This window comes from Mastigoproctus giganteus, chromosome 2, assembly GCF_048544385.1.
Source record: "Mastigoproctus giganteus isolate SK-2022 chromosome 2, ASM4854438v1, whole genome shotgun sequence".
NCBI classification, from domain to species: domain Eukaryota; kingdom Metazoa; phylum Arthropoda; class Arachnida; order Uropygi; family Thelyphonidae; genus Mastigoproctus; species Mastigoproctus giganteus.
Window position 1 is genome coordinate 180842283 of NC_143576.1, and position 24971 is coordinate 180867253.

At 39.6% G+C, this 24971-nt stretch overlaps 1 protein-coding gene across 1 annotated transcript in view; it reads right to left on the reverse strand.

The window, feature by feature from the left end:
* Positions 1-19344: 19344 nt before the first annotated feature.
* Positions 19345-24971, reverse strand: part of LOC150089802 (uncharacterized) — a 50232-nt gene continuing 44605 nt past the window's right edge. The window contains exons 5-6 of the mRNA XM_090368822.1: positions 22676-22774; positions 19345-19436 (exon numbers count right to left, since the gene is read on the reverse strand). Of these exons, the coding sequence (XP_090224948.1) occupies positions 19392-19436; positions 22676-22774 (144 nt within the window). The 3' untranslated portion in view covers positions 19345-19391. The remainder of the gene's footprint in view (positions 19437-22675; positions 22775-24971) is intronic.

A 24971-nucleotide genomic window follows, 5' to 3' on the forward strand; every position in this document is an offset into this window, starting at 1 on the left:
TCAGTAGAACGGGTGACTTTCAGTTGGCAGTGGAATTGTTAATGATCGGCATTTCCACGTCGGTAATTGACGATCAGTGTCCTCCTCCAGGCAAATACCTCAGCTGCAAAGGTCTGGAAGGCTTCGAGATTGTTTTGGGTACATATCAGTTGATGCAGATCTGCTGGTGGGAAGTCCTGGATCTTATTCTGGAGACGGTTTCTGATATCGTTGTAATGTACACACTCCAGAAGCAAGTGTTTCCAACTTTCACTTTGTCCGCAAAAGCAGTAGGGAGTGTCGATGAGTCCCAGTGTATGCAGTTTCTCATTTAGAGAACCGTGTCCGGTAATGAGAAAGGAAGATTCGAGGCTGAGGGAGAATCATATGTTGTAAGCCATGTTATCAATGTAGTCCTGATGTCAATGAATGTGTGCCATGGAGCGCGTTCGTCGCCAACCTTTCTGTATTTGTTTGTTTTGTCTGCGTGAGTGGGGTCTCGTTGAGGTTGAGGGGTGTGTGCTATTTGTCTATCTTCTTTATGACTTGGTAGATTGGCGCTGCTTCTTCCTGAAAGTAATCGCACAGGCTCGTAATTGCTTTCCTCAGTTGTTCAATGAATTCTGTCAGTCCCCTTCCACTATTTTCCGGACAGCACACTGCGGGTGGTTTTGGCGGCTCTTGGTCATCATTATAATAGTGGATCTGATAATCTCCTCCAGCTAGTTGTTGGTGCAAACTGATTCCGAAGGAGTATGTTAATACTGGAACTGCGTAGTTGTTTATGGCGCTGACCTTGTTCCTGTCTGGGAAATACCATGAGAGATTGTATTTCCCAGGCAGGAACAATTAAGGCCTGGCTGGAGAAGAAATACCATACCATCTCTGATGGTATTCCTTAGCCAGCCAGGCCTCTTGTGTTCTAGCTGTTGAATTCGCATGCATCATCTGCAAATTTTTTCAGACCTCTCCTCTATCATGTCTGCGATCTCTTTACCGATATGCAGCTGGTAGAGTCTGCTGAGTGGATTTCCTTGATATAATAAATGGGTCCTGTATTTGTCTCGCCTAAATTGTATCCTGATGTCAGTGCTGGACTCATCGATTATTTGGAGTATCTAGTGGAGTGGATTTTCCGTTGCAACACAGAATATTTTATCATTCATGTACATCACGTGAGAGTTTTTTTTATGTTTTTTCTCCCTTTTTTAATGCCATAAATATATATTCAGGGTGATTGACTTCCAGTGCGACAAACTTGCAGGAGGTGTAGGGGGCACAAAGACGAATCGGAATCACATAGCATTGCAGCGTCCGAAATGCCTTCGTCATGCGGTAGAGGACGTGGAACGGGAAGTCGCGTGAACAGCGATCCCGCTGGAAGTCAGCATTTGCGAACCGGTTCCCGAGGCAGTAGGATGGACTAGTATTCAAACGTTGAACTGGCCGATATGCACCTCGCGAATGGAGCTGCGGACTGTAACGGACGCGCCGCTCTGCGCTTGTACCAGGAACGTTTCCCTCACAGGAGTGCTCCTCATCATACGATTTTCGCACGTGTGCACAAAAGGTTACGTGAGACTGATTGTTTCACGAGAGGTACCATGAATCGCAAGCGAACTACGAGGACGCCAGACAATGAGGAGAATGTCCTACGTCTTGCAGAAGGCAATCCGAATACGAGTACTCGAGTGATAGGCCAAAAATTGGGTATTTCCCAATCCACTGTATGGAGGATGCTGTCAACAAACCAAATGAGTTCATGCCATCTGCAACGCGTTCAGCCATTGGAGCCTGCGCATTATCCACTCCGGTGGACTTTTGCTACTTAGTTTCTTCAACAGAAACGGTTCGCAAATGCTGACTTCCAGCGGGATCGCTGTTCACGCGACCTCCCGTTCAACGTCCTCTACCGCATGACGAAGGCATTTCGGACCCTGCAATGCTATGTGATTCCGATTCGTCTTTGTGCCCCCTACACCTCCTGCAAGTTTGTCGCACTGGTAGTGAATCACCATGTATATTTACTTGCTGTTTTTGAGCCTGGTGTACAGTGTATTGAGTGCTAGACAGAAAAATAGCCAGGGTACTTTTCTGCAAGATTCATTCTCAAATGTGAATCGTTTTGCTTGTGTTATTTTCGAGTTTGTTGGTGGTTTTCCACTTTGATATGGTTGCTTCTACGAAGTCTATCTGTGAGAATTGGTTTGAAGTCCTTGTGGCAGTCAATGTATACCTTTACAGGATGGGGCTCTTCTGGCTTTCTCCATATGCCGAATCAATGGCTAATTGATACAACACTGTGAAGCCATCTAGCAATAAATTATGTTTTCTTAAACGATATTGCGCAGATTTTATTAATTGGCATTATTTATGTTTCTTTATGAAATTTATGTTATGCCAACCCAAGATCATGCTTCACAGGTTTTTTAATTTTTATTTTTATCTTTCCTAATTTTTATTTATTTTTTTGTTGAGGTTAAAATCCATGTTTTCTGTGGTGGCTGTCAGGTGCTTATCCACTGTGCTACCCTTTCAATTGTGTGAATGTGTGTAAATGTTGCAATTATAGGTATAAACGTGTGAGTGACGTCAACAGACCTTTATTCTACAATTAATTGTGGGAGGCTCTGAGCATTGTTTATTTCTTGTTTCTATGTACCTGAAACAACAAGTTTTTAATTTGTTTTTTTTATTTCCAATGTCGATCCTACTGGAAATATAAACGGTGTTATTGTTAGTTCACTTTGCCTGCGAAAAATCTGAAAGTAAAGATTTTTATTTTATTTTATTTTGTGTTTCATTGTTAAATATATACTGTATATATTTTAACCCATAACTTAGGCTATGAATGGTGGCTCCGTCTATCGGTCTTTTCTGCAAGCTGAAAAAAAATTTCCTTCTTATTCTAGAATGTACACTTTTTTATTTCCTGTACTGATATAATTTATGTCTCCCATGTTTAGAAGCATGCTTTACCTTCGAAAACCTGAAAAGCAAAGATTTTTTTTTTATGCATTCTATACTGTTTGATGTGAAAATTTATTTACCAACGTTAGATGTTGAATGGTGGTTCCATCTATCGGCGTTTTCTGCAACACGATTTTTTTCTTTTGTTAGCGCATCGGTTTCTGTTGCCATAATGCACCTCCCAAAGTTTTTGCATTTACTCTGATCCAAGCCCGAAGCAGGATTCCAACCCGCGACCTATGGGTTGTTAGGCAGGCACTTTACCCACCTGGCTAGCCCAGGCGGCTTGTCTATATTAAAAATATAATGATTTTTACATTCTAAAAGTAATTTCCCAAAATTGTTTAAGATTTTAAAACTACTGATTAATTGTAAAATTTTACAAAGTTTTTTCTTGTAGATAAGAAAAAGACAGACGCAATATTTACAAGAGATATTTTTTTATTGGTACAAGATTTACATGGTTAGTTAAAAAAAACACACAAAAGGTTACTCTATTAGGAGAAAAGGATAAAAATTAACAGAATCACATGGCCATACACATCGCTAAACAGATAGAGCGAATGAGTTTGTAAACACACCTGATTTTAGACGATCCCTAACACAGTGAAGGTGATAACAGTTCGCATCAGTAGAAATGCTGACTTTTTCATTTTCTAAACGCTGAAGAAAAGCATAAATATCAGGGATTATAGTGGCAAGGCAGAGTTAGACTACAGCACGCAACATCTGATGTAAGTACCTCGTAGCTCGGGTCACTCCAGATGAAAACCCACTTTTGTCTGCAGCATATGGATTCCACTGTGCATTAATGTCAGCATTCACTATGTCTTCATATTCTTCGTCATATTCTTCGTATTATATTTTCCACTTCTTCCCGCACGTTAATCCCTGCATCTTCTATCGCTTTTCTATGAGATCGCCAAGTTCAGTATTTACGTTAATTGCATCCCTAATTTCTGCCAGTACTTCTAATCTCTTCTCTAAAATACGTTATCTTATATGACGAAAGAGTTCTGCATTGTTCTGCATTATCCGCAGAAGTAATTCCGAAAATGTTCCATTTGCTTTTTCTTTAAAAAGATTCCTACCTTTTTAATTTTTCTTGATCACATTTTCGATATCGGTCGATTCGTCTGCCCAACCATCCTCGATGGCTTATTGTCTCTCTTATGGCATTTTGGAGTTGCAGCCTCCATTCTATATTCTCTCTGATGAATTTTCTAAGATCTGAGTCACGATTTATTGCACTCTTTAGTTTTCTGTTGAAGAGTTCTTGTTTAACCTACACTTAAAGTCATACGGCTCCAATTTGTTCAATTCTTGATCAATTTCACATTCAACAGTATCAAAAGCTTTCCAGAAATCGAACCATATGATATCAAATTATTTTTTGTATTCCGTTCCTTTGTAACCACATCATTGTACCCAATGAAATCGGTCAGACAAGTCAAACTCAGACAAGATCTTGACAAACTCATGCTGTGTCTGAAGTATAACCGTTGTCTTGTCTAGATGATCATGCAATGCTTCTTTAACCAGTTCCTCCATAATTTTCCCCAGAACAAAACTAACAAATCTGTAATTACTCGTGTCACCCTTGCATTCCCCTTTGTGAATTCGGGATATATTTGCTCACCTACAATACGAAGGAACTTCAAATGAGTCCAAGAATTCTCTCATAATTAGGGCTAATGGTTTGCTTACTTCCTTTTCCACTTCCTTTAATATAACTGGATAGATCCCATCCTTCCCAAGTACCTTTCTTACATTTATCTTCAACAATTTTCCTCCATTTTGCTCTCCATTATCAGAAAACCATAAAGCTCCCTGTTAGAGGTTAATAAGCTTCTGTCCCCCACGTCCCTGCACAATTCCTCATGTGTGAAATCAGTTCTGTATTTAATTTATAGATCTCTGCACCAAATTCATCTTTCTTTGGCTGTGTTGTTCAAAAGGCGTCAGTCTCTTAAAATAGTTATTCGAAAGCCCTAATTTCCTGAACAAGAATAGCATGAAACCCTTGCCGGATAAAAACAGCATGAACACATTGTGAAGAAGCTCGCCGGAAGTCCTTTTATCTGGGAAGATATATTTCTCGACTTTGGTTGTAAAATGGGTAAAGTAAAATGTAAAGTAAAAAGTAGGTAAAATGGTTAATACCAAGTATTAACTGTAATGCTCATGGTCATCGACGCCATTGAGTACGCTTCGCTACCGCGAAGATTGCGAAAAAAGCAGTGACATGGGAGTCACTGATCTTTAGTCATCGTGTAATAGTATAAAATTCCATTTTTTTATGGTAAGGAATGAGAGCGGGGACTATAGACTTTTATTCGTTTTCTCAGACCTTCATTGCCGGTATTAATTAAACTCTTACAACTTGAAGCTTTTGTTCAGATGTTTTTTTTTTACTTTTGTTTTAACATATTTGCTCAACACATTACATGTGTCAGCCACCCACATAGTATGTGAAGATTTCAACCTTCCACCATACCTCAACAACCTATTGGACACACGATGAATAGGCTTCAGCCATGATCCATCTTACTTAACAACGCACAAGGGTTGAAAATAAATTTTACGATTCTATCTTCTGGTAGCTGTCTAATTGATGTACAGCCTGAAATGTCTTTCCTATCCAATCATAGTCGTATTGCAATCTCCATAATGCTACCGTACATTGATTTAATGTCTAGAAATAACAAAATACAAAACAGCATCGCTGCTCTAAATACATCCGACAATGTCATTCAAGCCGATGAAGCCGATGTGGTTGTTCAATTTGTTGATAGTATTATATTGTAATAATTCAACGATGAGAGAATACATGGATTTAAACGTTTACAAATATAATTTATTTTCGGGAAAATTATAAACAGTAATTTATTTGTTTGACCTATTATTTGACGAGTAACTCGGCTGGCGATTATTAAAAAAGGACGTTCACATGAGGAAAGACTCCGAATATGTGGATTACACAGTCTTGGAAATAGACACCTTAGAGGAGATTTCATTGAGGTGTTTAAAGCTCTGAGAGGCAAAATAAAAAGTAAAGGAACGAGGACGAAATTTTCACGGTTATAAATTATCTAGAATTAGGGGTCATAAATATAAGTTAGGGGGGAGTTGTTTAGACGGGATTGCAGGAAGTTTTATTTGATTCAGCGAGTTATAAATTACTGGAATAAGTTACCTACATGGGTGGTAGAGTCTGACAGTTGGGGAAATTCAAATGTCAGATGGATAATTACCTACGGGAGGGAGGAGGGAAATGCATAGATTGTCTATTTCCTTTTCTCTTTTCTGAGGCTGTTAGGACATAAGAACGGAAAGATACGAGGAGAAAGAAAAGGGTCGGAAAGGGAAAAGAAACAGAAATGAAAATTACCGGTGGGGGAAGGAAAAATAGGAGAAGAGAACAAGATGAATGCACAGGAAGGTAAAAGGGAGGAGAGAAAATGAATGGTTTTGGGGAAATAATAGAGCCAAACCTTAACAGAGCAATGAAATCATTCAGGGAAGGGCACGAGAACTGAAGACGATGTTTATCCACCCTTAACGCAACACCAAGACGCTCCAATATGGGATTTATACAGGTCCCTTAATTTCTATAAAAATATAAATTAAGAAATGTCTTAATTTTTATTTTTCTATGCATACTTATTTGAGCGCATTCCTCGCTGCATAGTGTATTTGGACAGATTCCAACCTGTGACAGATCCTAAAGTGCTTTGCGCTATATATGATTTGAGACTCCTTGGAAGGAAGTTATTTTATTATTATTACTATTATTGTTGTTGCTCTTTTATATTATTTCTCCCTGATTGGGGATTCCACTCCGTGACGGGTACTGCTACCAAGTACACAGGGTGGTTGTAATGTCTGGTGTTACTGTCGGTCGAGGAAATCTCTGACTGTCCTACAGGTGTTAAGGAATGCGACTTTCTAGAGTTCCTTGTAGGTGTTCTCTGGGAGACCTATTGCTGCTATGTTGCTATGTAGAGTCTTTGGCACCAAACCGGTGGTTGGCACGATGATCGGGATGGTGGATACTTCTTGCATATGCCACATCTCCTTGAGTTCATGTCTCAGGTTCATGTACTTCCTAATTTTTTCCACGTGGGTTTTCTGGACATTGCTAGTATCCGGCACAGCTATGTCAATCAGATAGGTAGCATTTTCCATCTTGTCCACAAGGGTTAATATCCGGTCTGTTGTGCGGGATGGTCTTATCCGTTATTATGCCGCGGTCCCAGTACAGCTTGTGGATTCGGGTCTCTGGTACTGCGTGGGGTTCGTACTTGTAGTATGGTACACTTCCTTTGGTCAACTGGTATTTCCTCGCTAGCTTCTTACGTATTATCCTGGCTACCTGGTCGTGTCTATGAGTGTACTCAGTGTGGGTGATCACCTTGCAACCCGCAGTGATGTGTTGGAACTTTTCTGAATCCAGGTGGCATCATGGACATGTGTCATCTGACATTCCGGTCTCTTTTGCGATGTATTTTCTATAGTTTATGGTGTTGATTACCTGGTCTTGGATGGCCTGCATGAATCCTTCAGTCTCGGGGATGAGCGTCCCGCTTGTGAGCCATGCATTGAAAGCAATGTTATCGATATGATCTTGATAGAGGTCGTTGTATTTTCTGCCATCGAGTGTCTTCTTTGCCCAACTTTCTAACTTCGTTTCTTGTGCCGTCTGGGTGGGTACAGGTTCCTCGCTTAGGGTGAGTGGGGTATACCACTTATCTATTTTCCTTATGGTCTGGTGGAATGGTGCTGTGTTATTCTAGAGGTAATCCTTCAGGTTAACTATCGCTGTTTTCTGTTGCTCTATCAGGCCCCTTCCTACCTCTTTCTGAGATGTTGTTAGTCTCTCCACTGCCGACTTCTGGTGGTGTTGGCGGCTCTTGGTCATCATTGTTCTTGTCATTCGCATGATATCTTCTAACTCGTTGTTAGTCCAATCTATCACCCCGAAGGTGTATATTAGTACTCGAGCTGCATAGGTGTTTATGGCTTTAACTGTGTTCCCTCCGTTCAATATTGATTTCAGCAGGCTTCTAAGTCAATAATGATATATTTCGGTAAGGCACTTCTTGATTTCCTTGTGTTCTAACTGCTCAGCCTGCATTATCCCTAGGTTTTGTAGGTCTCTCCTTCTGTCGTAGCTTCTATCTCTTTACCAGTCAGCAACTTGCAGTTTCGGCCAACTAATTTTCCTTGGTGCAGTGTGTGGGTCTTCCATTTGTCTAGACCAAATTCCATCCTTATGTCCTTGCTGAATTCTTAGGTGATCCGGAGTATTTGCTGGAGTTGCTTCTCAGTTAGCGCATAGAGCTTGATGTCATCCATGTACATCAGGTGGGTGAAGGTGTACAGATTCTTTCTTCCATGCTTCAGGTTATATCCGTACTTGCTGCCGTTAAGCATGGTGGATAGAGGGTTGAGTGCTAGACAGAACCACAGTGGGCTCAGAGCATCTCCCTGAACGTTTCCACTTCTAATGGGGATTGGCCTGGTTGTGATGTTCTCGACCTTAATGGAGGTACTCCATTTCGCCTCTGTTGCTCCCAGGATGTTTTTCACTATCGGATTGACCTTATTAGATATTCAGGGTCACTATTATCCAGCTATGAGGTACGGAGTCGAAGGCCTTGCGGTAATCGATGTAGGCCGTGTATATGTTGCGTTGCTTCTTGTAGGCTTGCTCCATAACTGCGGAATCTATGGTTAATTGCTCCTTGCTTCCTTTGCTCCTCCGCTTGCATCCTTTCTGATGTTCGGCCTTTATGTTCTGACTATCTAAGTGGTCTGATATCTTCATGGTTTTTCAGCTGATTTGGATATTGTACATTGTTGAGAGGCAGGTGATTGTCCTGTATTTCGTCAGGTTTCTTGTATCTTCGTCTTTAGGCTTCAGATATTTGACTCTTTCTGTGAGAAACTTCGGGATTGTTTCCTGGTGCCTGATCATTCGAGTGAACTGCACTGCTTGGTGCTTGTGTGTGCAGGTGAGCTTCTTGTACCAGTAGTTGTGGATCGTGGATGTTATCAGTTCCTGGGGTTTGCCAGTTGTGGATGTTCCTGATCAACTGTTTTACTTCTTCTTCTCGAAGCTTCCACTCTATCATCTCGTGTATGTCCTTGTTTTTTTTTTCCCGTTCTACTTCTATCCAGGGTGCTCTGCTGTTATGTCATTCTTCACTGCTCCAGATATTTCCCCATTTCGGACCTTTAGCCTTAAGGTGAAAGACCTGAAATGATGCCTCAAGGGCATCCCCATGCCTGGGAAGTGGCAAGTTAAAATAATCTGCTACAACAGTTTGAATTTTTTATGCAGTAAGTTGGTTGCTCACCACGTGAGCAGCTCAGCTCTAGAGTCTTCATTGTGGTCTGGAGGAATGTAAACCAGGCAGCATTGAATTTGGTGAAGAGGACTACTCAGCGTCGTGCAGACGGCCGCAAAGTTATTTGACTGTCTCACTCGTGTCCTTATTGGCTGGAATCGATCGTTGAACAGGATTTCAATACGTCCGCCCCGCCCGCTAATCCTGTGATTCCTTATGTGTTTGTAAGGGGGTGTTAAAAGCGGTACGATCAAGCTGTCTATCCGCCGTTAAACATGTTTCTGTAAGGCATATGAAATCAAACTCATTAAGCAATAGGAGAGTCTGGAGACAATGAAGATTGTTTATTAGGCTGCGTACATTCTGCATAAACCAAAGAATCTCTCCTTCATGTGTACCTGGTAGCATATCATCCTTTTGTAGTTATGGCTGTTTATCTCGACTGGATCCGCTGTAGGCGATCGATATGCTCCTCTCTTGGAACGGCTTTATGAGGGTGCCTACCGGCCAGCAGCTCGAATTCAAGACGATATGCTTTGCATTTGCAGGGCAGTAGATAATAAAGGAAGAATAGGTCGGATGTCTAGTTTTGATAGCCTTTGCGTCTAAATTGATCCCGTGCTCTTGGGCAAAGAGTGTCCTGATACTTTTCGCTTTTGTTGCTGATCCCAGTCTGGAAACAAAACTTCTCTCTCGAGTCTGGACAGCTGAAATATTATATACCTCCTCAAGTTTCCTCGACAGAGGGACTGAGGTAGGTTCTGTAGTAACCGACCTATTAAACTCCTGGGATGGAATTCTGTTGCCCTATGTTTTCACAGGCAAAACACTTTGGGCGCGGGCCATTTGTGGGTTATGCCAGGGAAATTTCGCATTAGAGTTAAACAAAATGCATCCGCTTGAGCGTAGATCCGCTCCTCCCTGTTTTAAGGTGGGGTTTCTCTCAACTCCATCATGTTGTAACAGTGATGGGTCTGGCTCAGAACCTGGCCACCAGGCTTCTCCTGACGTCTTCTGCAAGGTTGGTGCAGATTATATTCACCAGGAATCATACACTTGTGCTGGATAAAAGGGCTGTCAGCCTCGAAGGTCGGACCGCGGTGATGGAGACCGATGTAAGGGGGATGAGAACCCAAAGGGTTCAACGTCACGGCCGGGGCTACGATCTTTTGAGTTGTTTTGTCTGCAAAAATAGGCGAACTGTGCAGATTTTTGAGTTCTGTTGTTCCTCGCTGGACACGCCAAATTTGAGATGGGGGTCTTTGGAAGTATATCATCTGCTTCCTATAAGTGCTCCAGAGGTTCCTGATGGTCCATCACTGACGTCTGACTAGAGGGAAAACTGCATTCACTTATAAAGGTTTTGAGATCCCTGAGTTGTTTGTTCAGTACGAGGACTTGGTCGAGAATTTCAGTATTTTGAGCTCTGAGTTTTCAATTTTCATCATTGAGGCAGGCAGGGCAGTCGATTATTGGGGACAGCACCTCCCCGAAAGCGATATTGAATCTTTCAGGGAGGGCATTGAGTATAGACGTGTTGTCACTTAAAGCACTTTTAATTGACAAACTGTCAGAGGGACTATTAACCAGCAAGCCCTTCGCAGAGGCGGTAGGAGCGGAATCAAACTCCCTATCAGAAAAAGTAACGTCTTTCCCAAAGCATAAGCTTGAATCTCCAGGTGTTCTCGACGCAATGTTACCTTCAATCGAAGTGCGCACCTCAAGAAGGCCAGACAGGTTCAATGGGGTTTCTTCTGCAAGGGTGATAGTGGATATCTCTTCCTTCAAGATGTCAGCGCTTTTTGGGTTATTTGCGCAAAGGTGGCAGGTCCATTTTCTCCGTTTGTTGTTCAATCTTTTAACTTTAGATGGCTGGCAATCACGACAGAAGATTCAACGATACGTAACACAAAGTAATGCCTGGGCCTCGGGTTTGAACCCACATTCGGCACAGGACTTTTGCTGACCGCCTGTTCTGTATTTCATTGTATACAGCTGAATTGGAAGCGAATGATCTGAGCTGAAAAAGGGGCGAATGGCACGTCCCTTTTCACAACGAATGGATTCAGTGATATAGCTAGCATTACAATCTCATGAGAGTTTTCCAGAGGGGTGCGCGTAAATAGTTTATAACTTTCTATCAGATATTTGTATTGTATGTAATTCTACAAAATCCTAGCAATTTCCCAGAGATAATACCCCACTTAAAAAGGAATGCAGGCTATACCAGAAACTTGATTGAATCTATTCAGACCTGCGAAAACGTGATGGAGAAAATATTGCCTCCTACCTACTTCTGGATCGAGAAGAGTTCCAAACAATTTAAAGTTTGTTCTGAGAAGTGACATTTCTGGAGATCCGTCCTAACCTTTTTTATTTAGTCTAGGTGCTTTTATCATTTGTAAATATCATTATGTTTTTCTTGCTCGTGCATCACTGGAGGGAGGAATATAGCTTCATTCCAAGTGATAAAAAAATCATTGATATGCACTGAACTAAGATCCGTTACTGGTTGGAGTCATATGTCCGAATATCCTCAGACATGTATGATTAATCACTGCTTTGATTTGTGGGGGTGGGGTTGTTTTATTATATTTATTTTTTCTTTATTTACTTATTTTATTTATTATTATTTATATATTTACTATACCCCACTTTGCATCTGACTTGTTATCTCACAGAAGAATTCCGGTTCTGAGGGAGTTTTTATATTAGCGCACTCCTCCTTTGGATTTTGCTGTGTGTTCACAAATGACCAAACTCCATTTTCATTAAGTTAAATACAATTAGTTTATTATACATATTCACAAATAAAAAAAATCTAGCAAATCATACACATTATTCACTTGATATAAGTACATAGCTTGGATTACGTTCCTGGTCATTAGGTTCTCCTATCCATCATCTTCTTCTTACTATTGGGTCACTAACACTCTCCTACTATCAGTTTAACTTAACTCTTTCTTAAATACAATTGACATTTTATTTATTATTCATACTTATCTAGCACGATCCTACATTCTTCTTCATGGTTAATACAATTCTCCTTGTGGAATTTAATGTCCACTTTACAAATTATTCTAATCTAGTCTCACCCTAACACAACCCAATTACCCGTTAATGAAATATACATTGGTTTATTTATTTCTTGATTCTCTCAGGTAAATTTCAGCATTTAGCGACCAATTGCACCACTTCTCTACTTCAGTAACATTATATAAGTTAACATACAACTCTAACAGCTCTATTGATTAACCCTTCCAAAAGTTTTTTTTTTTCTACATTCATTAAAGTTAGGCAGGTGAAACGTAACTATGAACTGCCCTCTTATTAAACAATCCTTATGACATTTCTGCACTTATCTATAGAATAAGTTTTGCATTAACTATATGCATCCCAAAAAAATTCCCTTTAACTATTATCTATCTTTAGCTACAGTGTTTTGTACTACCTAATAGTACATATGCCGTTAAGCACTTACTTCTGGTGAGCTGAATTCCTCAGCTAATACTAGGATTGGTCTTTGACTTTCTGCTCTGCATCGGGGTTCCACCCTCATTCTGAGATCGCTTTTCTTCAGCTTCGGAACTGATAACATCTGCCAGGGGTACTATCCACTTCGCCGATCATTCCTGGTGTCATATCTTTCTTCGATGTGTCTGATCATTCAGTAGGAGTCGCTTCCCTTTACTTTACTTCTTTCTGTGGGCTGCAGGGCGGTCTGGTGTCCTTCCGTAAGCATTATCTCGCTGTTCTCCTAAATATTTCTCGGTGGACGCTTTCGGACTTCTATATCCCATCTCGAGAAAGTTCCCTTTACTGTAACTTATCTATTTTTTACTAAAGCTATCGGAACTTAGTCAACTCACCATAACTGGTTCTACTGGTGGATCACTTCTGGGGACTGTTTCCAGAGCCTACCTCTCCGAAAAACTTTCATCACTCCTCCAAAAAAACTTTATCGCCCTCCGGAAAAAACTTAATCACATCCGATAAAAAACTTTATCACACTCTATTTCGCGCGGTCTTCCCTTTTTATTTCCCAAAATTTCGTAACGCCCCTCCTTTCCTCAACCAATCATTTCTATCTGACCATCATCATCTCCATTTTCATTTGCCTCGACCCATGACAGGAAGTTCGCGCTCCCTCCGGTGTAGAAAGGAGACTTCCGTTTTCCAGAAATTTCTCGAACTTTCTAATGACCGGAAATAAATTCCATCAGCTCAGAATCCTTCTAGAACCATCCAGAAAACACCTGCGTTCATTTACTTGGTTCGTCTCGCCTTATTATGAAATGGCCACACCTGCTCTGTTAACGGTAAACCAGGACCGCTCTCCGCAGGTATCCCTATTGTAATCTCCGGAGCACTCTATCCCTTGCCATACTATCAATGGACCCCCCACTGTTCCGTCTCGCTTTCTTCACTTGCTGCTTCAGGTAGTGGCGCTGATCGTATATCTCTTTCTAATGTTTATTTTCATGGTCTATTTACATTAACTCTAGCTCTTACATTAACTATAGCTTCCATTTAATTTAATTCCATTAACGTGAGACCCACTATCTTAAGCATTTGTGACTTTAAGTGTTTTCTTCTAAGCTTTACAATATCACCCTATCTAGCGTTCTTTCTTTAATTATATTGATATTTAATTTAATTTGTAAGACTTTGTGTCTTACAGATTCAAATTACTTTATAGCTGAAAAAGGCATCATATCGATGCCGAGAGTGTTTTAATTTCTACTTATTTTATTTTGTCAGTTTTAACGGTTTTATTTTAAGATTTTAAAAGTTAGATTGTACAGAGAAGAAATCGAGAAAAATTATGGGTCCTCATTTCCTCATAGACCTCATCTCTTAATCGGAGATACAAAAAAGTAATAATTAATAATAATTATTATTATTGCTATTGTATTGTTATTATTAATTATTATTATTATTGCTCTTATATTATTTCTCCCTGATTGGGTGTTCCATATCGTGACGGGTACTGCTACCAAGTACACAGGGTGGTTGTTGTTATGTCTGGTGTTACTGTTGCGCGACGAACTCTCTGACTATCTTACAGGTGTTCAGGATTGCTACTTTCTGGATTTCCTTGTAGGTGTTCGCTGGGAGACCTATTGCTGCTAGGCTGCTATGTAGAGTCTCTGGCACCATACCTGTGTTTGCCACGATGATCGGGATGGTCTTTACTTATTGCATATGCCATATCTCTTTGATCTCCTGTCTTAGGTTCGTGTACTGCCTGATTTTTCTCCATGGGTTTTCTGCAAGTTTTCACAGTTGGGTACCGCTATGTCAATCAGATAGGTAGCCTTTTCCTTCTTATTCACAAGGGTTATTTCCGGTCTTTCGGGCGGAACTGTCCTATCCGTTATTATGGCGCAGGCCCAATACAGTTTGTGAGTTGGAGACTGTAGTACTGCCTAGGGTTCGTACTCGTAGTACAGTACACTTTCTTCACCAGTCACCACCAATCTAAAAGATCAAGTTTTCTTAACGAACTTTTTCATGATTATTATTATTATCACGATAAAGTTTCCTTTCAAGTCCATCCTGCTGGCAGCAGGTTGATGGTTTCGTCGGGATGGTTGTATCACAATACAAACAAACATCATCATACTTCTCTTTGAGGACTACTGTTTATGTATAGAGTTATACTAGAGTAATTTTGTTTTCTTTAGCAATGTCATCAGCAATCTAAAAGATCAATTTTAAGTTTTATTTAGCGAAATATTTCCATTAAGCAATCCACTAATTTTGCAAATATATCAAAGCGCAACGATTTAATTATAAAACACATATTAACCAAATTTAGGATAAAGATGTATATACTACTCCCAAATATTAGAAAACGAACTAATTTGCTCTACAGAAAAGAAACTACAACTTACGTATTAGGCTTGTTCTATACTCTTAGAGACTCATAACTACGTAGTTTCGTACTCTGTGACTGACTTGAAAACAGGTGACCACAGTCATAAAAATTCAGTTGAAGACACGCTCTTACGACAGCAGTGACGACACTTGTTCGTTCGCACTCAATGTTTGAAACCATAAGATCACACCATTTCTTTTCCGGTGCAAAAGAATAATAAAAAAAAACAGAATACGATAATATCCTCGCGCAATATAGTGATTATGTATTTTGGAATAAGTTGATTTTCACTGAAAATAGCATAAAAGATAATTTACGCGCTCTGAAGACTTGGAGTTCTGAATGGACGAAATGGTCAGTCTGTTCGCATAAGAGAATAAGAATTCTTTCTTTAGTGGTTTGAAATGCATTCATGAAAAATCGTGTTTAAATTCGCAGTATCATAATTCCATATAAAGTTAGAACTTGCATAAGCCAATCCCACCTGCATGATTAATTATCATGGGAAAATGTTATCTGAAAGTTTTATGGAATTGCTAGCAAAAATGGATGGAAGGATGCTCATCATGTTTTGGAATACGATAATGCTTTTTTTTTCCTCTTTTTTTTTTTAGCTATATGCAACACACAAACTGCATTATCTGTTAATCATCGTACATTTCATTTCAGTATTGTAAAATCTGATATTCATTACTCCACGATATTTGAATTATTTTGCATTTAAGCGAAGATTGTATTAAAATGTGTCCCATTTTTCCTGCTTTTTTATTTAAAAATTGATGCCTTTGAATTCCACCGAATACTTTGCTATAATGGCAGACTTATCTCGGAAAATATTATGTCATAATGTTCATTAAATATAATTTTCGCTCTTATTTTACAATTTAGAGTAACTTTGCAGAAGGGCTGCTTTTTCTCCATCATAAGAAGTCCTCAAGGATATCACGGAAGTTAAATTCGTTGTCTTCCCACACCGCAGGTGAGAGTAGGCAAAAAGCCTTCGTTTGAATTATGTCAATAAAACAAGGTATGTTTGTCTAATCGCAAGTGAAAGTTGAATGCTTTCTATAAACAGAAAACCTATCGAAGAATGCCTTCAGTTGCAGAGGTAATAGAGTACACTCAACGCCTTATAGCCTTAGTTGCTCTAGTGCTTAACGCACGCAATATACATACGCATACTCAGTCGTCAGAAAACGTTTTTTACAAGAAAAATCACTTCCATTTATTTGAAGACAATTAGTGCTTTCTCAATCCTGAAATTAGCATTATCAAAGGCACATGATGCAAGAAAGTAGGGGCCTCCGTAGCCAGGTGGGCAGGAGCAGCAGTGCGTAGCACACACTTCTTGAGTAGACCGAAGTTCGAGCCAGTGACCACCAAATACCAAGGATGCGGAAAGGTCAGGGAATGATCACCGCATATCCCCCGAGCAATTTGGCCTTAGTTGCTAATGCCCCTAAAAACCAAATAACAACAGCAAGAAAGCAAGCTTATATAGCGTCAGCCGAAAAATACCCTTATTTCACCCATCCACTCACTCCAAATGTTTGTCAAGTTCTACCTTCAATCTATTTAAGCTATCAACTTCTACAACGACAGACGGAAGTTTGTTCCAGCATTCAACCACCAGCTCGATAAAGGCAAACTTCCGCATATCTATCCTACAACCGTCTTTCCTCAATTTGAATTTATGCCCTCTAAGGCGATTATTCTGAGCAGGAGGAAGTATCCCATCCGCATTGAACATGCTCAAACCATTCAAAGCTTTATACACCTCAATCAGATCACCTCGCAGGTGCCTAGTCTCCAGACACTGTAATTTGCAAAACATAAGCCTTTCTTCGTAAGAGCAACCCTTTGTTCAGTTCACTAAGTTTGTTGCCCTTCTCTGTACTCCTTCCAGCAGCTCTACATCCTTCTTGAAATGAGGCCTCCATACCTGTATACAGTACTCAAGGTGTGGCCTGACCATTGCCTTATACAAAGGAATAATCACATCCTTATCCCTGCTAGAAAATGTCCTGCATGTCATTGACAAGACACCATGAGCTACACTTGCAGCCCGTCTGCACTGCTGAGATAATTTCTTATCTGCATGCACAATTACCCCTAGGTCCTTTTCATTCTCTACCACTGTCAGTGTGGTTCAACAGAGTTGTTACGTTACTCTGGGATTACTGTTTCCCATATGTAGTACTTTACATTTGTCAATGTTAAACTTAATTTTCCACCTCTCAGCCCATCTGCTCAACTGTTCTAAATCCTGTTGCAGCAGTGTACTGTCATTAGTGTCATTAACAACCTTGCCAATCTTCGTATCGTCTGCAAATTTGGACATTAAGCCTGATATACCATCATCAATATCATTTATAAATACAGAAAACAACAATAGACCCAACACTGAACCCTGAGGGACTCCACTAATAACATTAGTCCACGATGAGCAGTGTCCATTGATTACCACTCTCTGTCTTCTCCAGCTCAACCACCCCTTTATCCATAGTAGCAATTTGCCTCCAATGCCACACTGTTCCAATTTGTGCAGCAATCTTCCATGTGCAACAGTATCAAAGGCTTTTCTCAGATCCAAATATATGATAACAAAGTTAAATTTTTACATCCAGTTCCATTGTGACACCATCATAGTATCCAGTAAAATTAGTCAAACAAGTCTTCCCCTTAACAAAACCATGCTGTGTCCGAGCTATAACTGAAGTCTTGTCTAGATGATCCCGCAATGCTTTTTTTAGCCAGTGCATCCAATAATTTCCTGGAACAGAAGTTTAACTAACAGGTATGTAATTACCTGTGTCTCCCTTTGATCCTCCTTTGTGGAGTGGGGTCATATTTGCACATCTGCAGTCCATGGGTACCTCCCATGAGTCGTAGGAAGCTCTCATAATTATGGCTAAGGGTGTGCTTACTTCCTTTGCCGCCTCCTTTAATATAACTGGATAGATCCCATCCACATCAGGAGCCTTTCTTGTGTTTATCTTCAACAATTTCTCCTCCACTTTACTGTCAGTTATTACAAGATTATCTAGCTTACTGCCAGAGTTTAATACACCTCTGGCATTCCCCTCGCTGAATAACTCCTGATGTGTGAATGTCGATACAAAATATTGATTTAGTTTGTTAGCTACCTGAGCAGGATCATCAACGGTTGAACCATCGATATCAAATGGACCAATGTGATTCATTTCCTTCCTTCTAGAGTTTACATAAGTAAAGAACTCTTTGCTGTTTTCTTTGCATCATTTGCCAAAGATTTCTCGTAATCTGCCTTCGCCTGCCTAACCTCCTTTGTTACTTTGTCAGAGATCAATTTATATCTATCTTAGGCTTCTGTGTCACGTGTTAATTTATATGTATCCCATGCATTTTTCTTCTCTGTCACATGTCTAATTAGTTCATCTGACATCCGTGGGATTTCAAGATGTAGTGTGACTGTTGGCCTGCCTAGAATGACTGCATAAGTACAAGGCTCTATTGTAATGCTCAACTGGGTTTTTTTTTGTTTGTTTTGTTTATTTGTTTTGCTAGTCTATTTCACACCGATTGTTATTCCTGCAGAAGTATTTGTTGCGGGATAATTTTCATATTGTGAGGGATGAAAACGCAGAAAAAGTCAGGGAGGTAAATTCTCTGTCCCACATCTGACATCTACGATTGCAGAGGATTTTGAGGACTTTCCAGTATCTGACGGGATTGAATTTTAGCTCTCTCGCAATAACAATGTGGCAAATCGAAACTACTTAATGTTCACGGAGTTCTGAGCTGCTTTGAATCATCACACATGAGAACTTGTGCCAAGTAAAACCATTGTATCTTTTCTCTTTTCTGGATTTAAAAAAAGTTTCAGGAGGACTCTATGGCTTCCATCAAAACAAAGTATCCCTGCTCACTTGAAAAATCCATTTAATTTCTCGATATGACTTTTGCAAAATAAATAAAGAAATAATTTATTCATATGAATGTCCAAAACGAAAAGAACTCCACAAATAAGCAATGTTAAAACAAAAAAAAAAAAGTATTTATTTATCCAATTTTCATTACATTATTAAAAATATATTACTTGTATTATTATTATATTATTATAAAATCATATATTATTAATTTTATTAAAATTACTAAAATGAAGGCTTTTTTTTTTTTATTCCGATCAGTACCTATTAGACAGTTAAGCAACTCTAAAATATTTAAGGTCAGTGATATGCACACATCGCAGGACTGAGATCAATTCCACATTCCTGTAAAATAAAAAAAGATCAAAATTTGAAGTTACAACTAACCTATAAAATATAATGAAACTATAGCATTTCCATTTTTTCCATTTATTTGTACACACAATTCTTTACATTTTATATACAAGAACTTACAGAGAAGATATATATACAATTATATATATATTAGCATTATCATTCTCATTATACCTATATATATACTATATTATATGAACACGTGTGTGTGTGTGTGTGTGTGTGTGTGTGTGTGTGTGTGTGTGTGTGTGTGTGTTTTACCTGTATCAAGAGTGGCTCCTAGGCCTTAGCCCATCTCCACCTTGCACGTCTGTGGTGGTGCAGAAACTCAGCAAGCTTTTAATCGCTTGTGTATGTCCACCTTTGGGCAGCCGCCGCCTGCCCCCAGGCACAAGCAGCTCAGCCTGGGTCTACTATTACCTTTAGTGCCATGGGCACAAATCCTACACCCACCAGAGATAGTGCAATACCGGTGGGTGCATGAAACTATAGCACAAAATTAATTTCTAAATGAACAAACTATAAGATATTGTTTCTACACTGTCCCATCAGAGGGGTACCGTCCCATAATAAGAACACGCCTCTGAGAAAATTAACAGCTGGGTACAATATAGGGAAAAATGTTTATCTGTTTTCTATTACTCAGTAACTTAATAATCCCTAGTTGAAGCACATAATTAAGGCAAGCCCAAAGCGATTCATTCTTTTGTGGAGCATACTGTTATCTTAAAGGCAGCATGGAGCAAAATACCGCTAGTCTTCTGCTAATTCTCTTAGAAATTAGAAGAAATATTTTTCAAAATGGAACGACAAATTGAAATTTGTCATTACGCCCAACATGGATTAATTACTTTTCGCTTGAATATAATCATTTGTTGTTTCCAATGGAATCACTGCCCTTGTGACCATGAGGGATCAAACTGTTTTCTCTCTCTCTCTCTCTCTCTCTCTCTCTCTCTCTCTCTCTCTCTCTCTCTTATATACAGGGTGTCTCAAAAATACACGGCATAACTTCAGGAATGAGTTCCTCATATGTAAACAATAAAAAAATATTTTATATCAACATAGTTCCGGAAATGTTTGGTTCCCCAGTTATTAACCAGAATGTCTTATATCCTGCAGGTGATTTCCTTCATCACAAGGTACTGACAGAATCTGCGAGATTTCCATTCCGGCCATGTACTCAAATCAGGAGCAAGCGGATATGCACTTTATGTACGGTTTGGCGGACGACAATGCTCTCGAGGCTCGTCGTTTGTACCACGAAAGGTTCCCAGAATGAAGATGTCCAGACCGGAAAACGTTTGAAACTATCCATCTCTGCCTTTGTGAACATGGGACCTTTACACCTCGTGCTGCCGACAGAGGACGACCAAGATCTACGACTCCTCAAGTAGAGGTGTGGACCAACTCCTGGCCTCCACTCTCAATGATTTAATCCCACTAGATTTCTTCTTGAGGGGCCATTTAAAGTCACTGGTGTATTCATCACCGGTAGCTGATGTGGAAACTCTCCGCAATCGAGTTGTGGCAGGTTGTGAGACAATACGAAACATGCTAGGAATTTTGCATCGTCTTCGGGAGTCCATGAGACATCGATGCGAGGATTCTATTCAGGCAGAAGGTGGACATTTTTAACAATTACTATAAGGTGATGCGAAACGTTAAGTGTCATTGACAGACCTTCAAAACTCGGAAACCAAGCATTTCTGGAACTATGTTGATATAAAATATTTTTATTGTCTACATATGAGGAACTCATTCCTGAAGTTATGCCGTGTATTTTTGAGACACCCTGTATAGCTGGACATATACAATACATACACATAAGCTTACTTTTAAATTACATAAATGAGTAATATTTACAAACAACTTCAAATTATATAGTAAAATAAAATTCATAATACGTTCTTGTGAAAGAGAATATCCACTGAGTGTACTCTATTAGCCACTTTATTAGGAAAACATACCTAATAGGAAATAGGTCCTTCTGTAGAGCTCAGAAGAATCTGGAGTTTTTGTGGGGTAGACACAACGAGATGACGAAAGAATGCCACAGGAGTGCTAGGTCCGTACTTACTCAATTTATCCCCGCAATTGTCAGAGATTTAATGGTTGCCGATCTCTACTACAAAAAGCACCTTCTACCTCATCCCACAGGTGCTCAATTGAATTGAGATCGGATGACTTAAGGCTACCGCAATATGATGAATTCACTTTCTTATTCCTGGAACCAGTTTAGTAAAATTCATGCCTTGTGGTGCATTATCTTGTTGTAAAACTCATTCGCAGATGGATAGACCTCAATTATAAAGGGATGCTCATGCATCTGGTCGGAAATAATTTCCAGATAACCTGTGGCAACCAAATGTTGCTCTACTGATATAAAGGAGGCCAAATGTGTATCACTAAAACTCTCCGCACAACATTCCCCACCACCATCTACGTTCATTGTTGACACCTGACAGGATGGGCCCGTGCTCTTTTTCATTATGTTCGGGTCCTCCCGTCAGCTTAAAACACTAAGAACTAGGATTCGTCAGATCAGGCAATATTTTTGGAATCCTCCACTGCCCAACGTTACTATTCTTGAACCCGCTCTATACATTCTTATTTATTTATTTGACAGAAGTGAAACCCAGTTTGGTCGAACCTACGATACCCTCATCTGTTACAAGGTACGATGCGTTCTGCACTGTGAAATGCCTCTTTGGTTACTACTGTTGTAATGCGTTGATATTTGACTGACTGTAGCATTCGTGTTGCCCTGCACAAGCCTGTCAGCATAATTTTGTCTCTCGCATCAACGAGCTGTTTCCGACCACTGGATCGCCTTTGGCCGTATGTTATTTGGTGATTGTAACAATCTCGCTAACCGCACAGCATAGTCTTACGTCGAACCCTCATCAGGGTTACAGTTTCTGAAATACTCATATCGGCGCATATGATACCGGCTACCACGCCACGTTCAAAGGCACTTAAATGTTTCCGCTTGCCTATTCTCGCAATGCATTCCACGCGCATGCTGTATCCCTGTGTATCTGCCTACCTGCTTTACATCGCATGCTATGAACAAGTGATGTCTTTGCTGAAGATGAACTCCATTTCGTGAAACAGTACGTATACTTAATAAAGTGACACTCAGTGTACATTTCCGTCGAATGCATAATAATAGTGCAGGCGTAATTGTGAAAATTATTTTGTTGATGGCATAAGGAAGCCTAGCTTACCTTACTTGCTTTGAGGTAGTCTTCTTTTTTTGAATCAAAAGTAAACCCAGTAGCCTTTTTGAATTCTTCAAGGATACAGTCCAACCATTTTTCCCGATCCTATAAGAATAAATTATTTTAAAATAATTATAAAGTAATTTTTATTGTTATTTCAGTTTATTAATCAATACTCATATACTGTCCCACCAAAAGAATTCAGACAACTTATCCAAAGTAGTGAACTAAGTGGACTAAATATGTACAATAGAAGAAACAGGTTTAAAGGTCGGCAGGATTTAGAAATATCACAAACAAGAGGTATTTCGAAGAATTTGTCGGATGCCAAACTACAATTTCTAATTAGTATTAGTAATGGCCGCATGGTGAAAAAAAGCCTATGACTTGTACTGCACTGGCCAAAAAAAAAAAAAAAAAAAAAAAAAACCGAATAAAACAATGATAAAAAAAATAATAAAATGAAATAAATAAATAATAATAATTAGTAAAAGAAAAGGAAATTAAACCTATCATCCTATGCGCTTCCCTGACCCGAAGGTACTATCCAGATAACCTTTGAATTTCCCCAATCTCTCAGCCTCTACCACCCATGTAGGCAACTTATTCCAGTAATTTATAACTCGGTGGCTAAAATAAAACTTCCTGCAGTCCAATATAAACATTTCCCCCTGTAACTTGAATTTATGTCCCCTAGTTCTAGCATCATTCATAACCTTGAAAATTCCGTCCAAATTCATTTTACTGATGCCTCTCACAGGCTCAAACACCTCAATCAAGTCTCCTCTAAGGTGTCTAGTTTCCAAACTCTGTAACCCACATATTCGAAGTCTTTTTTCATAAGGACGCCCTTTTGCCGATCTCACCAGGCGAATTCCCTGTTTTTGCACACTTTGAAGAAGGTCGATGTCTTTAGTTGCGGTTTCCATACTTGAACACAGTATTCTAAGTGCGGTCTAACAAAAGCCTTATATAATGGGATTATCACAACCCTATTCTATTTGCAAAAGTTCGATAGATCATCGATAGCACACGATGTGCCTTCCTTGCAACCTGTTTACAATGCTCAGAGAATTTCGTGCCTTCCCGTACCGTAACACCCAAGTCCCTTTCCTCCAGTACTGGGTTTAGTTGAACTCCACCAAGTGAATAATTTATTTTGGGATCACTCTTTCCCAGGTGTAATACCTTACACTTTGTTGTATTAAAGCATAGCTGCCATTTTTCTGACCATTTCTGAAGTCTACCTAGGTCTCTCTGCTAAGCTTGACAGTGATCATTAACCACTATACCAATTTTAACATCATATGCAAATTTAGACATCACGCCCTCTATCCCTTCATCGATGTTGTTTATGAAAATTAAAAACAACAGTGGTCCTATTACTGATCCTTGGGGAACCCCACTTCTTTCATCAACCCAATCTGAGGAATAGCCATTTATCACAACCCTCTCCTGCCCTGAACCATCCTGCTATCCATCTATGGATTTTCCCAGTGATTCCAACCTGTTCTAGCTTATAAAGCAACTGCTCATGTGGGACTGAGTCAAAAGCTTTGCTGAAATCTAAATAAACAATGTCGAAATTATTCCCTAAATCCAGCTCGTGAGTGACCCTTTCAAAATAGCGGACCAGATTTGTTAAACATGATTTTCCCTTTACAAAACCATGCTGAGTATCCTTGAGAATTTCAGTTCGATCCAAATGATCCTGATTTCTACTCTTGAACATTGCCTCCATGATTTTCCTTACCACTGAAGTCAGACTGACAGGTCGATAATTTCCCACTTCACTCTTAGAGCCACCCTTATGTATGGGAGATACATTTGCACTTTTCCAATCCAACGGAATCTCCCCGGAGTCTAGTGATGCTCCCATAATTAGCCTCAATGGTTCAATGCACTCATTTGCCCCCTCCCGTAATATTACACGGTATATTCCATCAATTCCAGGAGCTTTACTGGCCTGAAGGCTTGAAAGGTTTTGATTAAATAATCTTGCAAATTTCAATATCATTAATTACATATTTTTCAACTTCGCTCCCACAATTGGCCATTGCCACAAAAGGCTTTTCATTTGTAAATATCGATGCAAAATAACAGTTGAGTTCATCTACAACGGCAGCTGGTGTATTTAATATTATCCCCTTTCCCTTACGTAAAGGTTTGAACTGGTTTGTCCTGCTCTTCTTGGCATTTATATATGTGAAGAATTCTTTATCCCCCCTCTTTGCTCTGTTTGCTAGTGATTTCTCATAAACTGCCTTTGCCTGTCGAACCTTTTCTGTGGCTCTATTACACA